The sequence below is a fragment of the Myotis lucifugus genome, unplaced genomic scaffold (assembly GCF_000147115.1).
Source record: "Myotis lucifugus unplaced genomic scaffold, Myoluc2.0 scaffold_395, whole genome shotgun sequence".
NCBI lineage: Eukaryota > Metazoa > Chordata > Mammalia > Chiroptera > Vespertilionidae > Myotis > Myotis lucifugus.
Window position 1 is genome coordinate 655,084 of NW_005871443.1, and position 15,522 is coordinate 670,605.

Consider the following 15,522-nt stretch of genomic DNA (forward strand, 5'->3'; position numbering starts at 1 on the left):
CCCATGGCTCCCCGAGCCCAGCATCGTGCCATCTCCCTGAGCCCAGCATCATGCCATCTCCCTGAGCCCAGCATCATGCCATCTCCCCGAGCCCAGCATCATGCCATCTCCCCGAGCCCAGCATCGTGCCATCTCCCCGAGCCCAGCATCGTGCCATCTCCCCGAGCCCAGCATCACGCCATCTCCCCGAGCCCAGCATCGTGCCATCTCCCCGAGCCCAGCATCGTGCCATCTCCCTGAGCCCAGCCTCATGCCATCTCCCTGAGCCCAGCCTCATGCCATCTCCCTGAGCCCAGCCTCATGCCATCTCCCTGAGCCCAGCCTCATGCCATCTCCCTGAGCCCACCTCCCTTTCCCCATTTATATTTCATGGAACAAGATGCACGGAAGGAAGGGGATCTGCCGAGGGCAGCGGAAGAGGGAGAACGTCTTTGTTCACTCTTTATTGTGTCTTTTTAAAAGATGGCATCATGGCTCACCCAGTGGGTCAGTGATTCACACGCGCGTCATTGGTGCCCTTCAAACAGGTTCCTGTGGGGTTTCCAGGGCTGCTTGTCTGCGTCCCTCTGCATCTCCTGGCCAACCTCAGGAGACAGAAGTGGAGACCCTCGGTTATCGGCCAGAAAGGAGTGGGTGCTGAGGGGAACCGAGGAAGCTGGGGGGGCGGTCAGGCAGGCAACCCGGCCCCCTCTATTCTACTTCCTGTCCCCCCAGACTCCCCCGGTTCACCCCTGTCACCATGTGCAAAGTACCTTCTCCAGGGCCGTTACACACTCTCCTTCACCTTCTTTCTGGTGGAGTATGGAATGCAGCACACCCAGCTGGTCCTGGTCCTGGCGGCCGAGAGGAGGGGAGGGGCTGAGAGAGAGGCAGGCCCCAGGCCACAGGTGCTGGCAACACCCCTTGAACCCCAAACGCACGCCACGGGGTCTCTGCTCCAATCTCTACTGCACCCCACTGCTCATGTCCCGGGGAGCCAAGGTCTTGTCTCTGTGGCTCCCGGGCCCCGCGCACAAAAGCGGATTCCAGTGCAGAGCCAGGCTTGCCTTTCCTCCAGATGCTCGAGGTTTACCCGCCCACCACCATGGCTGCCGTCCTCTGTCCTGGAAGGCCTGGGCCAGGAGGGACCCGTGGACACGAGAGACCCTTAAAGACTAGCTGAGCCAGGTGTCACAGGGGTGGTTCCCACGGCCAGCCCAGCCTGTGCTTGCCTCCCTGTGGGGTGGTCACTGGGGTTTCCACTTCCAAAGCTGCCTCAGTATGAGATGGCAGCCCCCCTCCCTTGGCAGGAACCACCATGGCTTGGTGCCCATATGTCCCGCTGGCTGCTATGGGCTACTGGAATATGGGTACTTGACCCCACCATCTGAGCGGGCCCGAGGCACAGGCTGGACAGAGAAGCCTTTTGCTCTGAGGGAAACTGAGCTTGCAGGTGAGCAGCACAGCAGAACAAACAGGTGACTCGCCCAGCAAGTGTCCAGGCCTAGCCCTCCAGGGGGCCCACTGCAGACCCCCTTCCCACTGGCCTAGAGGCCTCCAGTGGCCACAGCTTGCTTTTTGAGTGCTGGCCTGCCTCACAGGTTTCCCGGGGCAGCTGGGTCCTGGGGGTGATGGGCCGAGACCCAGAGACCAGGAGGGTGGACCTGGGATTGTCCGACCTTCGGGGCAGAAAATAAAGCTGCCAAACTGCACCTAGTGTGGCTGAATCTGTCACTATGTCCATTAAGCAGCGAAGAGGAAAATAAAGGTCTGCTTAGGAAAAGACTGCTTATTTTAGGCCTAGATTTGAGAGCGTGACAAGACCATCCCCAAATCTTTCACGTCATAAAAGCCAACGTGACCAGCTGGGTAAGTCGAGATCAGAAGAGAGGTGGGTCGTCCGAGTGACGACGGAATGAAAATGCCTCACGGAAACGCTCTCCCCAAACACACACACATCTGGGCGGAAAGCAGCAATAATGACAACAGCCAAATAGGCGAAGGGCCGTAATGCTAGAAGCATTCAGAGCTGGCGATCCAGAAAAATGGCACCGACGGAGGAGCCCATTTTCACCAGGAGCCAATTTTCACCAGCGCCTGTCTGTGCGTCCGAATCTACACTTCAAAACCAGGTCCGAATCTACACTTCAAAATCCAGTGTGGTCCTCACTGTTCCTGAGAGAGAAACTGGGGTGATTTCCTCTTTGCTGTGCTATTTCACCTTATTTAAGGTATTTAAAATGACCGTGTGTCAGTTTTACAAAGCAAATGGAATTTTTTTAAAAGTATGCAAACAATTAAACCAAGATATTAATATAGTTGTTCATTCTGAGTCGTGAGAAGTTGAATACATTGCTCTTTTCTTCCTTGTGTTTTTCTCTGTATTGTTTAAAATAAAATAGGTCCGTGGGCCCTTGGGTGGCCTGGAAGTAAGTACCCCACCTTCTCCCAGCACCCTTAACGGCCTCGGGAAGTGGTGGGGCTTCAATGGCCCTACACAATCTTCACCCCAATAGAGTGTGGGTGGTCAGGACCCATGTGAGGGGTCCTCCCACTGCCGGCAGGACCAAGATGTGTGACCTTTTGCAGCCCATGAGGTGATATTCTACTCTCATCTTCCTTTCTTCCCTTCTTTTTCCTTCCCCCGGGTTCTGCCCATTTTGTTGCTTGATTGGATGGGAAGAGAGAGTCTGGCTATGGAGTAAGGTGGGACTCAAAGCAAAGGTTGTGCCAGATCCCTTACAGCAGTTCTCAACCTGTGGGTCTCGACCCCTGAAAATACATCCTGCATATCAGATAGTTCCATTACGATTCATAACAGTAGCAAAATTACAGTTATGAAGTAGCAATGAAAATAATTTTATGGTTGGAAGTCACCACAACATGAGGAACTGTATTAAAGGGTCGCGGCATTAGGAAGGTTGAGAACCACTGCAGGAGGTTCGATGCCCTGTTGCCCACCTCTCAGCCCCTCCAGCCTCGGTAAATGCTTAGGACACTGCGTGCATCTAGAGGAAGAGGGAAGGCACAGTGGACCCACTAGAAACCCGGGTAGAGGAACAGTCTCCCCACCTCCCCGAGCATGAGCCCAATACTCACTCATCTTCTGACAAATCCCCCATGTCCATTTGGGACCACTTCTCTTCTCTCGTGGCACATGTGACCACCTGCGAGAAGCAGCAGAAGCACTTTAGGGGATGGGGTGGAGGAGGGGGTCAACCACAGGCCCCAGGCCGGACATGCTGGGCCTGCCCAAGGGTCAGATGGAGACATGAAGACTGCACTGGCCCTGAGCTCAATCCCACAAGACTGGGAACCATCAAGTGGAGATTTCTAATTACGGGGCCCTGACCAAGGAGCTGTGGCCTGGATACGGGCCACCATGACCTCTAGATTGTAGATCAGGATACGTGGGCCCTTAGTCTCAACTCTGCCTCTTTGAGTCCTTAGAACATGTGGTGCCCCGTGTTAGCCTTGTCAGGAGTTAATCAGCTCTCTTCGCTGTACAGCATGTTCTGAGGGCAAAGAGATAAAAGGTGCAATTTGGAAAAAAAATAACCCTCAGGCCGGAGCTTAAAGTGGCCAAGACAAAAATATCTACAAGCATGACTGCTCACTACAGCAGAAGAATGGAAAAGACATCCCAGAGAGACCTTTGAGTCAAACACTTCTCTTTACAGAAAATGATGATGATGATGATGATGATGATGATGATGATGGTGATGATGGGATGATGATGGTGATGATGCTGCTGCTGAACATGATGGTGATAGTGGTGATGATGTAATGATGGTGATGGTGGTGATGATGTAATGATGGTGATGGTGGTGATGATGGTGGTGAAGATGGTGATGATGATGATAGTTATGATATCGATGATGGTGGTGGTGGTGGTGGAGTAAGGTGGGACTCAAAGCAAAGATTGGGCCAGATTCCTTAGGTGGTTAGATGATGCTACCTAGTACTGAGGCTTTCTGGGTACTAGACACTGTTTGAGGGCTTTATAGAACAACCCTGGGGTGTGGGTACTACTAAGATACCCATTTGACATATGAGACAACTGAAGCCCAGAGAGGTATAGTGACTTGTTTGAGCATTTACTGGCAGAGCTGGATATGGAGGCCAGGTCTCCTAATTCCTAAGCTTGTGCCCTTTCTAACACCCCAGCATGATCCCACAAGAGGTTCTCAGGGCCCATGGGCACCCCAATGATTGACCCAGGCCCTAGAGTGTTGGAATGCATGCAGGTTAGAGGTAGGGAGGATGAGAAAGAGGAGGGGGTGCCCTCCAGCCCCCTAGACCAGTCCTCAACACCCTGGAGCTTTCTTGATGCTGCTGTCCCTGTCTTTGCCTCAGCCTCCAACACACACATGCACGGGGCGAGTTCCCCAGAAAAGCTTTGTGGGCCTGAGCACAAGCATTTCCTGGTGGGTGGTTTGGCTTTGTTGTGTGAAGGGCTTTTACCTCTTCAGCATGGTCTCCCAGATCAATCTCCACAAACATAGATGGTTTCTGTGAATGAAAACCAAAGAGACGTGGAAGAAAGACTTGCGTAAGCTAGGGAGGTGAATAGACTTTCTGGGAGGTAGAGTGGACTCCTGACCCCCACTCAGGGTCTGAGCAATGACCACTGGGACCACCAGACACTGGCAGTGCTCAGTGCGGGCTCCTGAGAAGCTGGGGAGAGAGCTGCTGGCAGTGTGGATGGCAAGGTGTCCGTGGGCCATCTCTGGCAGAGGAGGGAGGGGGAGGAACATGGCCTTCCTACATCTCCCTGCTCACCTCCCATCAGGGCCCTGAGACCCAGAGGTTTCTCCCACCTTTGCCCTCTGAGAACCAGGGCCTCCGGGAGACAGGCGATGTCCAGATCTGGAGCAGCCCCTCCAAGCCCACTTCAGACCTGCTCAACTGGGAAGCACCTTTAATTCTGCCTCCAGAAACCTACCTGGGACCCCACTTTACCCGGTCATGAAGGCTCGCACTGAGGTGTGAGAAGCCCAGGCAGCTCAGGTGTTGCTGCCCCAGGGTCTCTTATTGGCACCTTGGCTCAGTCCAGAATGTGTTTCCAATGGTAGCACTTTAATCAACCCCAAGGGAAGTATTGGGGGTGGGTGAAGGACTCCCCAGAACCCCTGAGTCACACCAAGGACCATCTGTCGTAAATCCTGGTAAAACACATCCAACTACCTCTCCATTCCCTACCACACGGATTAGGAATGAGAATAACAGCCACCTTCCCTGAGAAAGTGCCCTGTGCCAATTGCTACTATAGCACTGACATGTCTCTGGCCAACGTACCGGGGCCTGGGGCTCAGGGTGTTTCCCTAGTCAAGCTGAGTATTGCCTCCTGTCAAGGACCCACATGCCTTTAGTCACTGCACTATTTGGAATTAGGATGCCCCAGCATGAGGACAAGAGCACAGAGCTTGACCTGGAAGGCTCTCTGGGGTCAGGGCAAGGCTTGGTCCAGCCTGTACCATGGTCCTGTCTAGATGACTTGGGACCACATGTCCCCAGGGCGCTCATGGTCCAGCAGGACTATGCCTGATAGGCCTCTCCATCAGACTGCTGTCACCAAATTAAACAGCTCTTGCCTCTTTTTCCAGAAGGTCTTCCGGCTTTATGGACTCCAACTCCTGTTCCTGCAAGAAGACACCAAACAGGTGCATAAAGGCAGGACTCTGACCCGAGGGGACAGCAGTACATAGATGTTAAAGGACCACGGCCTGACCTTGGCCTCCTGGGAGCATTTGTGTGTGTGCTTGTCTTCTTCATGCTCCTCCTGGTCGCTGGCCTCTGAGTCGCTCTTCTCAACCTCCAGCTTTCCACTCCCACGGTCCAGCTTTCCACTCTCATGGTCCAGCTTTTCAAGGGCATCCTGGTTCTTCTCCTGCTTGTCTTCCTCTAGGGTTGCCTGACTGTAGGAGTGGAAATGAGGGTTTGGAATTGGTGTCATGGAGACAGCTTCCAGATGACACCTTTCTCCCTCTTGGGCATCGGCAGCTCTGGGAGCAGCTCCAGCCTGGACAGGGAGGCAGAGAGGGGCCTGCGTGTGCAGGGCCTGCCTCCTTCCTGAGGGCAGACGGTGGGTGGGCAGACACGTCAGACAGGAGGGGAGGGGCGATGTGCAGAGGATGAGCAGTGATGCTCAGGTTGCTCCTGTCCTCCCTCCTGCACACCCATACCTCCCCCAGCGTGAGCCTCCGCCGGCCCCGCCACCTGGGATGACGCTACTCCTTTTCTGGGGACAGGTGCCAGCTCCAGGACTCCGGGGCCACCACACAGCTGTAGTTGGAGGGCGTAGGGGAGCGGAGGGGCTTGCAGCGCTGAGAGCCACCCTGGTTCCCCCAGCCTCAGACCCTCCCATCTGAACCCCTGGGGTCCTCTCAGGACGCCCAGGGCTCCTTCAGGGCCTCCAAATCTTCATCTTGGTGCTGGCCCCACTTCCCGCCCTGTGGTGAAAACCACCCCTGCCAGACAAAGCCCACTTACCAGACGGGGTCTTCGCCGTTGCTTTTCAGGTCCTTTCCCTGATCTTCAGACTCTGAGGAGGAAGGAGCAAGTTGTCAGACACTCCCACCGTGTGGTGCAGGAGCGCTGCTGGCCCAAGGCCCACAGCTCAGCCCTGCGAGGGTGGGGCCAGCCCATGGGGTGCTGGGCTCCCTGCAGCTCCAGTGTTGGCCTGGTGACTAATGGTTATGACTAAGGCCAGCCTCAGTTTTTATCCTGACAGGTTGTCTCCCGATTCCCTGCCCCGACGACACCCACTCTGCACAAGGCCCCACCCCACACCATCTCTGCCTCTCTAGGCAGAGCTCGGGTGAAGCTAAAGCACTGTCTTTACAATAGATGTGCAGGACCCCCGGGCAGCCCTGACACCCTCCCGCACAGCACACTGACTGGGAGCAGCAGGAGTGGAGGGCAGGGGCGGGGACCCACTGGGCAAGCCTGTCCCACAGGGGGTGGCATTTGAGATACACATGGCTTGTTCAGGAACCTCCCCTCCTTGTTCCTCCTCGGCAGGGCCTGGCCAGGGGGGTTCCTGTGTCATTTTCCCAAGGAAAGTGCTGCCGAGGCCCAGCTAGTCGGGATCTTTGTCCAGTGCACTCAGTAGCCCGAGAATCTGCCTGGCATCCAGGGAGCTGTTCTTCTAGCCGCAGCCTCACGTGCGTAGCAATTGTCAGGAGATAATTAAGGTAAAGCTGCGTTTTGGTGACTTTGGCAGGATCAGAGCATGAGCGTCATGAACTGTTTTCACCAAGACAGAGACCTCTCGCTTCCAGGCTTGTCGGCCAGGAGCGCCACGGAGGAGTTATGCAGGAGGGGTTCCCTAACCCTCTTCAGGACCTGAGCGAGCCTCCGAGGGGACTCAAGGTTGCGACATTGAAAGTTCCGTTTCTGTGCAGTCCCCTCTGAGCCTGGGAGGGTTGAGGCGCTCCCTGAGTAGTGGCTCCTCCCACAAGCAGCTTGGTCCCCCCTCCCTGCCCCCCACACCAAGGGCCCAGATGCAAGCACAGCCTGGGGGCAGTTCCAAAGCTTTAAGTACTGCTGTTGATGGAAGACATAGCCAGGGCACCTCTGAGCAGATCCCATCTTGGAGAATCGCTTTACAGAATCTGGTTGTGGGATCAGCTACTCCAGGCCTTGTGCTCAGGGTTGTTTTGGTTCCCAGGCCTCGGGGCTGGGATGACTGTCCGAGAGAGGAGGTCACGGCCCAGTTCCCAGTGGGTGTCCTGCACCCTGATCCTGCTGTTCTAAGGAGTCTGATCGGCTGGTCCTTGCCTTCTCTCATCTGGTCCTCTCCTGACACCTCTCTCCTGAGCCCTGCCATCTTCCAAGGCCACCCTTCCTGGGACCTGGGTGCCCCTGCCCAGTGCTCAGCGACCCGCTGTAAAGGGAGCTTTTCATCACGGCCGGGCCTTCCTAGTGCGCAGCACAGGTGGCCTCGGGCTGTGTCACCCGGGCATTGTCTCTCACTGCTCCGAGTTCCCTGTGGATATGAACTAGGTAGTCTTCATCCTCCTCATTCTTCATGCCCGCACAGGCTCAGGGACCTGATCTGTGGCTGTGCTGCCCCCACGCAGACACTGGCCATGCCAGGGACAAACAGCCCCAAAGGCCAAGGGCAGGGATATGAACGGGGGCACAACCGGGTCCTCAGAGAATATTTTAGAATTTGGGACAGTAGTCCCACTTACACGTAGTTTCAGTTCTGAGGTCTCCTGTAGTCTGAAAATATGAAATGGAAAGTGCCAGAAATAAACAATTAATACGTTCTCATTGTGTGCCATTCTGAGTTGCGTGAGGAAACCTCTCACTGTCCTGCTCCCTCCTGCCCTGGATGTGAATCGTCCTTTGGTCCAGCGCACCCACGTGTGTATGCTGTCTGCTGGTTAGTCGCTGGGCAGCCACCCTGGTTGTCAGAGCCGCCGTGTGGTATCCCCAGGCTTGTGTTTGAGTAACTCTTATCTTATTAATAACTAGTGGCCCGATGCATGAAGATTCGTGCAAGAATGGGCCTTCCTTCCCCTGGCTGCTGGCACCGCCTTCGCTCCCACCCGGAGCCGCCTTTCTGCCTTTGCTTCAGCCTGGAGCCGCCTTTCTGCCTTTCCGCCTTTCCACACTGCCCAGAGGCCTGGAGCGGCTGGAGCAGTGCAGAACGCCTGTGTCGTCGCCATGGTGATGACGCAAGCATCCTGCCCCGCCCCCGGAGGCTCGGCGCCTGCATATGCAAATTAACCTGCCATCTTTGTTGGGTTAATTTGCATACTTGTTCCTGATTGGCTGGTGGGCGTTGCAAAGGTATGGCCAATTTGCATCTTTCTCTTTTATTAGTATAGATCAGGGGTCCTCAAACTTTTTAAACAGAGGGCCAGTTCACTGTCCCTCAGACCATTGGAGGGCCGGACTATAGTTTAAAAAAAAACTATGAACAAATTCCTATGCACACTGCACATATCTTATTTTGAAGTAAAAAAACAAAATGGGAACAAATACAATATTTGTATTTGCATGTGGCCCGCGGGCCGTAGTTTGAGGACCCATGGTATAGATGGCCCCAAAGCACACGAGAGGTGGTCCCGGCCATTCTGCTAGGCCAAAGAGAAGCTATCAAGTGCTTCCTTCCAGGGAAAAGGTGTGTACATGGAGGAGAACACAAAGCAAACCTAGTGTTCAATACTATCCATGGTTTCAGGCATCCACTGGCACGTATCCTCCGTGGACAAGGGGGACCAGGGTAGCTCTCAAGACATCCCTCAGGGAGAAAAGGAGCATGCAGCCTCCGCCTCAGGTAAGAGGGCTGCTTCACGGTCAGTGGTGTTTAAGCCGGGATTTAGAAACTGACTCCTTTTGGAAACTCTTTAGCAGCCCATGGGCCCGTGCACATGCATGTGCATGTGCTTTGTATGTGCCTGTTTTAGAAGACAAGGGGCTGCCCAGCCAATGTGGCCTGATGGTTGAGAATCAACCCATGAACCAGGAGGTCATGGCTCAATTCTCAGTCAGGGCACATGCCTAGGTTGCAGGTTTGACCCCTGTTAGGGGGCATGCTAGAGGTAGCCGCTCAATGATGTTTCTCTCTCATTGATGTTTCTAACTCTCTATCCCTCTACCTTCCTCTCTCTCTCTCCCTCTCTCTCTCTCCCTCAAAAAAAAAAAAAATCAGTAGAAGACATGGGGCTGTCCCAGACAGATCTTCAAATACTTTTTCTTCCTATTATGTATCTGGCAAAAAGAGTCATGCCCTAGACCAGTGGTTCTCAACCTGTGGGTCGCGACCCCTTTGGCGGTCGAACGACCCTTTCACAGTGGTCACCTAAATACATCCTGCATATCAGATATTTACATTATGATTCATAACAGTAGCAACATTACAGTTATGAAGTAGCAACGAAAATAATTTTATGGTTGGGTCACAACATGAGGAACTGTATTTAAAAGGCCAGAAGGTTGAGAACCACTGCCCTAGACAGTTTGGCTCAATGGATAGAGCATTGGGCTGTGGACTGAAGGGTCCCAGGTTTGATCCCAGTCAAGGGCACATGCCCAGGTTATGGGTTCGGTCCCCAGTAGGGGGTGTGCAAGAGGCTGCCAATCAATCATTCTCTTTCATCATTAATATTTCTCTCTCTCTCTGCCTCTCCCTTCCTCTCTGAAATCAATAAAAATATATATTTTTTAAAAAGAATCAATAAAGAGAGAGACACTATTTCTCTTTCCCTCATTTTAAGACCTGGACAAGGCCTGGAGCCGCCTCCCTGGCGTGTGGCTGGCGAGGCTCCCGCTCTGTACCCTCAGGCTCGGGCTCTGGGAAGCCGAGACCCCATGCAGCCTGGGACCCTGGGGCCTGGGTGGCAGGACCACAAGCCCCGCGGAAGCCTTTCGGCCACCCCTCCCTGGCCAGCGTTATTGGAGAGCCCTCTGGGTCTACTTGCAAAATTTCCCACACAGACTCAGGTTGGTCTCCTCTTTGGGGAACTTAGATCTTCTTGAGCGAGAAAGTGTGGCCATGCTCAGAGCCTGAACGGGAGGGAGGTGGAGGGTCCAGCAGCTCCTCTCTCCTCAAACCACACACCTTTGGACTCTGACACTAGAGAAGAAATATGTTCACACCCTGACCTCTTACAGTCGCCCCTAGAGCGTGAACAAGCATCTATATTTCCCTTTTACAGTTTCATTTCTTCAGCCTACTCATCAAAGGCCACCTGCTGGCGAGAGGGTCCCAGGAGAACCAGCACATGACTCTCAGTCACTGCCGTCCTCCCACCAGCTCAGATCCTGTTGCTCTGGGGAAAGTGTCATGAGGAGCCTGGGGGGCGGGAGGTGGGGGCGGGGGTGGGGGCTGGGTTAGCTAACATTCAGGATGCAGGTCCACATAAGGACCAGGGTGTTTCGGGACCCATCCCCACTTCCACCACACCATGGCCGCGCTTGGCATGTTTAGAAACATCCCGGAGTGGCTAACACAGCCAGCATAAGGTATAAACTTACAGACTTTATCATTTAAAGGCCACCTTAGTGCCAAGCCTGACAGGCAGTACCCTCCCCCACAGGGTCACAGCCGACCCCAGGCCCCGGGAGGCGCTGTGGTTCCCTGAATGAGACAGAGCTAGACTCAGATTCCAGGGTACAACCTGAGACACAGCCCGCGCCAGCCCTCCCGAGGCCATGGTCTTCTCCATGTGTCTGACAGCTTTCAGGCCCACAGGGCTCCCCAAGGCCTGGTCAGTCCTCACCCACTTCATCCAGTTGGCCACCCACCCTGGGTGCCGACATTCAAGCAGGCCTGACCAGAGCCCCAGCGGGTCATGTCGCCTGACAGCCTCAGTGTGCAGCGCCCCCACCCTGGCCCTCAGGGTGGGGGCAGGGGCAGTGGGGGCGGCCGGGCGGGAGGTGCTCTGCGCTGGCTGCGGCCCCTACCTAGCTCCTTGGACGGCTTCTGGATGCTGCTCGGGGGGTCCCCCTTCTGGTGTAAGCTGCCCATGCTCTGGCTCCTCTGCAGTTCAGCCCCCTCACTGGTCCCCTTGGGGTGTCCGGTGGCCACCCCCAAAGGAGGAGCCCCAGCGCCTGGCCGGTGCCTCCTGTACACGGTGGTGGCCTCCTTCTCCATCCTTCTCCTCCCTTCAGGTCTCAGGAAAGAAGAGGGACCCGGCTCTCCAGCACGGCCTCAGACGGAGGGCATGGCTTCCAACCTCTTCCGAGGCGAGCAGCCCAAGAGTGTGCCCAGTGGGCCCCCGTTGCTAAGTGTCCCCTGTGACATCACACAAGGTCAGAGGTCAGAGGTCATCCAGAGCAGCCCTTCCCTCGGGATGCTGGGTTCCCTCCTTCCAGGCCTTCCTGGCTTGTGCCCCAGAAAAGAAGAGGAAGAGGGGCCAGGGGACCTGAGGGGGCAGAGTGGGCACAGAACAAAGCTGGGCAACGGACGAAGAACCCAGAAGTGGGGGTGGGTCTGTGGGCATCTCAGGGCCGGGCAGAGTGTTTTCTCCGCACCCTCGCGACGAGAGGTGCCCTCGGCTTCAGAGGCAGGGCTGCCTGGGGCGGGCAGGCTGGAGCTGCACTGACCGAGAAACCCCACCTAACTCCGAATTTCAGCCCGCGTTTGCTGGCACTGGCATCAGAGCACCACGGCCCGCGTGCCTTAACCATTTCCTTCTAGACTGGAGGCCTCTCTCCGGGGCCTGCAGATGCCTGTCCCGTCCTCACAGTCGTCCCTCTGTGCACGTCTGCGTGTCTGTGTCCTGATCTCTTCTCACAAGGACCCCAGTCGCACGGGATTAGGGGCCACACTAATGACTTCACGTAACCTTAACGTCTCTTATTTATTTAATTTATTTAAAAGCCAATTTTATTTATTTTTAAATGTATTTTTTAATTGATGTCACAGAGGAAGGGAGAGGGGAGAGAGAAACATCAGTGATGAGAGGGAATCGTTGGTCGGTTGTCTCAGGCACACACCACACGAGGGATCGAGCCCACAACCCGGGCATGTGCCCTGGCCGGGAACCAGACCGTGACCTCCTGGTTCATAGGCTGACATTCAACCACTGAGCCACGCCGGCCGGGCTTTACCTCTTTAAAGACCCGACCTCCAAATACAGTCATAGGCTGAGGCACTGGGGGTCAGGGCTTCGCCACATGGTTTTTGGGGGGGACACAATCAGCCCATAACAGAGCCTAACAGAGCATTTCCGATACCCTAACTGAGCACACGGTTTTTCTGATACCCTAACCGAGCACACGGTTTTTCTTCCTCCAATTACCCAAGACCTTGGGGACAACCAGCTGATTGCCCACACGGTTTTTCTGATACCCTAACCGAGCACACGGTTTTTCTTCCTCCAATTACCCAAGACCTTGGGGACAACCAGCTGATTGCCCTTGGGGTGCCATGACTATTCAGAGTGAAGCGGAAGCGGCTCCCTAATCCCACCTGCACTCTATCGCCTCAAACAAATTGCTTGTGGCATCTTAGCTCCCGGGGAGGCCTGGGTCGCCAAGCCAAGCGCCAGTGCGGGGACAGACGTGGTGCCCACCTACCCGAGACCTTCCTCGGCGGCACCTGGCCGTGGAGGCCACCGATGAAAGTCACAGCAGTGGGCGCTGAGGGACAGCTCGTGCCTTCAGGAGAAAGAGCAGGTGGAAACAGAGCCAACTGTGACCTGCCACTGGGGTCCTGGGGGAGGGCTTTCTGTTCCCCTATCTGCCTCCCCTTCGACCCCCCGCCCCCCGCCCCGGGGTTCCCCTTTCTGCAGCATCCCCAGAAACAGCTGATTCTTCTCAGAATAGCTGACCCAGGCTGGAATTTAAAAACACACACGATTGAATGAAAGCCAAATGGAGAAAAGAAAGGAATCAGGAAATGAGAATGTGCATTCTTCTCCCCAGAGGGGGGTGGCATCCTAGAGACCCCCTCAGCTCCTCCCTCTCCCCCTCCAGGAGGGACACCAGCTCTGCTCCTGGCACCAGAGGCCTGGAACCTCCTGCTCCTCCTCTCCTGGGAGGCGGGAGGCAGGCGGCTGGTCCTCGAGCTGGCAGCAGTGTGTTCTCAGACAGTAACTCCTAGCAGAACACCTTCCAATGGCCCTCAGAGTGCCAACCCCACCCCTTTCCATCCCAGAGCATCATGGCTTCCAGCTCCATCATGGCTTCCAGCTCCATCTGAAGCCCCACCCGGAACCTCACCTGTGATCACAGGGGCATCTTCCATTTCCCCACCTGCCCAGCTCCATACCCCCACCTCCCACCTGTGCAGTTATCCGTGGGCACCCCTGGGAAACCAAGCCAGTCCTCAGAAAGAATAAAAGGTCTGTTTTAATCGGAAGGTAAAATACTTCACAAATCATTAGTATCTTATAAACGGAAACATTCAGTTACAAATCCATGTTAAAAATCGCAATTCGGTGCAGCCTAATAGCTCTGTGTTCCAACGTTTATTTTTTGCAAGATTGTTCTCCCCCTTTTTTGTGACAAGTGATGTTATTATCTGGCATCTAGATGGAGTCTGAAGGACAGAACTTGCAAACAGAACGGAGTTGGCACGAGGGCACGTGGTCCTGTGAGTTTGAACAGTGCTGTCCAAAGCCGGCGCCTGCAGCTGTGAGGACCGACTGGGGAAAATCAGCCAACAGCTCCCCTGGCGTTCGAACCCCACCCTCGCCAACGGAACGCAGCCCCCACCGCTGCTTCCACGGGCTTCTCAGAAACACCGTGCAATACCAACCCCGGGGCCCAAGGGGCGTCTGCACAGCCGAGTGCCTCCCCTTTCAAGTTGAGGATTTCTCCCCTTGTGGGTTTCCTGTGGAGGACCTGTAACTGGCTCCCCTTCCCTTTTTTGCCTGCTCTGGCACCCTCCCCTTCAATGAGTCCAGGTGTGGATGATCCGAGTTATTTCATATCAAAGAGCTAATTAAAAACGTTAAGAAAATCAGTTTGAAAATAACGCACATTTCTATTTTTAAAATATTCCCCAAACTTCTACTTTTAAGCCCCACTGACAGCACAACAACACAACTGGTGCTTGAAGTGGGGCCTGGCGGACACCAGCTCCGCCTCTCAGCGGCCCAGGGGCGTTGCGGGCTGGGGGCTGTCTCAGCAGACAGCAGAGAGGGACTCTGATCCCCAGGAGAGAAGCCTGGAGCCCCTCCCCCCGGGAACTCTCTGCAGAAGAACCCTGTATCCCCAAAATATCAAGAGCATCCTCAAACTGGGACCTCCGTGCAGTTCTGCACATCCCGACCACATAACTGACCCTCTAGGCGGGAACATCATCAACATCGAAAGCTGAAACCAGGAGACGCCTGCCCACCAGGAGCCGCCTGCCCGCTCCTGGGAAAAGAATAATGCTTGAACCTCCGGCTGCGCGGAGGCAGGCTCCTGGCAGGCACCGCAGAGGCCAGCGAGGCAGCAGTGCACAGGAGACGGAAGCACTCCAGGAGGGCGCACGCATCCCACACCCGGTCCAGAAAGGCCAGCTCGGGGCACCTGCCCAGCAGCGTGAATAAAGTGCGTGGCAGCCACGGGAACAGCCCAGGAGAGTCTCAGACGTTCAGTGAGCTTGACGCTTGTCATCTATGCGAGCGAGGAATGTGGATCCCTTGGCTTCCTCACTCTGCCTTCTTGTCGGTCTCCCTCCTGCGCAAAGACTGTGAGGTTCCTGGTGCAGCTCACAGCGCCCTCCTGGGGCAGGACGTCCTCCAGGCTTTAAATGGAATGGGTGGAGACCTCTGACTGCTGCCTGATGTAGCTCTGAAAACTCTTATCTCCGATGGGGTGTTCCCTGCAAAGGGGAGATGGGGAGAGGAGAACGTGAGGTACAGCCCTCCATCGCCCGTGCTCATCTGCACTTTTTAAGAGTCTCTTTTCTAGCCCTGGCCGGTTTGGCTCAATGGATAGAGCGTCGGCCTGCAGACTGAAGGGTCCTGGGTTCGATTCCGGTCTAGAGCAGATACCTCGGTTGCAGGCTCCTCCCTGTCCTGGGCTCTGGTCGGGGCACGTGCAGGAGGCAACCAATTGATGTATTTCTCTCCCATATTTCTTTCTGTC

At 55.3% G+C, this 15,522-nt stretch overlaps 2 protein-coding genes across 2 annotated transcripts in view; both read right to left on the reverse strand.

Annotated features, from left to right (window-relative positions):
* Positions 1-467: 467 nt before the first annotated feature.
* CUNH13orf46 (chromosome unknown C13orf46 homolog) lies at positions 468-11,590 on the reverse strand. Its single transcript, XM_014467427.2, has 8 exons — positions 11,401-11,590; positions 6,472-6,523; positions 5,711-5,897; positions 5,574-5,621; positions 4,444-4,491; positions 3,079-3,146; positions 753-833; positions 468-584 (listed from the first exon to the last, which is right to left on the reverse strand). The coding sequence occupies exons 1-7, from the start codon at positions 11,588-11,590 to the stop codon at positions 767-769; spliced, it is 660 nt and encodes a 219-aa protein (XP_014322913.2). The 3' UTR covers positions 468-584; positions 753-766.
* A 3,585-nt stretch (positions 11,591-15,175) lies between these two features.
* The window catches only part of RASA3 (RAS p21 protein activator 3), a 115,451-nt gene continuing 115,104 nt past the window's right edge, over positions 15,176-15,522 (reverse strand). The window contains exon 24 of the mRNA XM_006102042.3: positions 15,176-15,256. Coding sequence (XP_006102104.1) covers positions 15,181-15,256 — 76 coding nt within the window. The 3' untranslated portion in view covers positions 15,176-15,180. The remainder of the gene's footprint in view (positions 15,257-15,522) is intronic.

Bases quoted from the DNA above. Each gene is read 5' to 3' on its own strand.
- CUNH13orf46 (XM_014467427.2), bottom strand. From the start codon at position 11,590: ATGGAGAAGGAGGCCACCACCGTGTACAGGAGGCACCGGCCAGGCGCT. The intron at 4,492-5,573 runs GCAAGAGCTGTT...TTTCATTCACAG, and splicing joins AAGACCTTCTGGAAAAAGAG to AAACCATCTATGTTTGTGGA. The intron at 834-3,078 runs GTGAGTATTGGG...CTCGGCCGCCAG, and splicing joins GGGGATTTGTCAGAAGATGA to GACCAGGACCAGCTGGGTGT.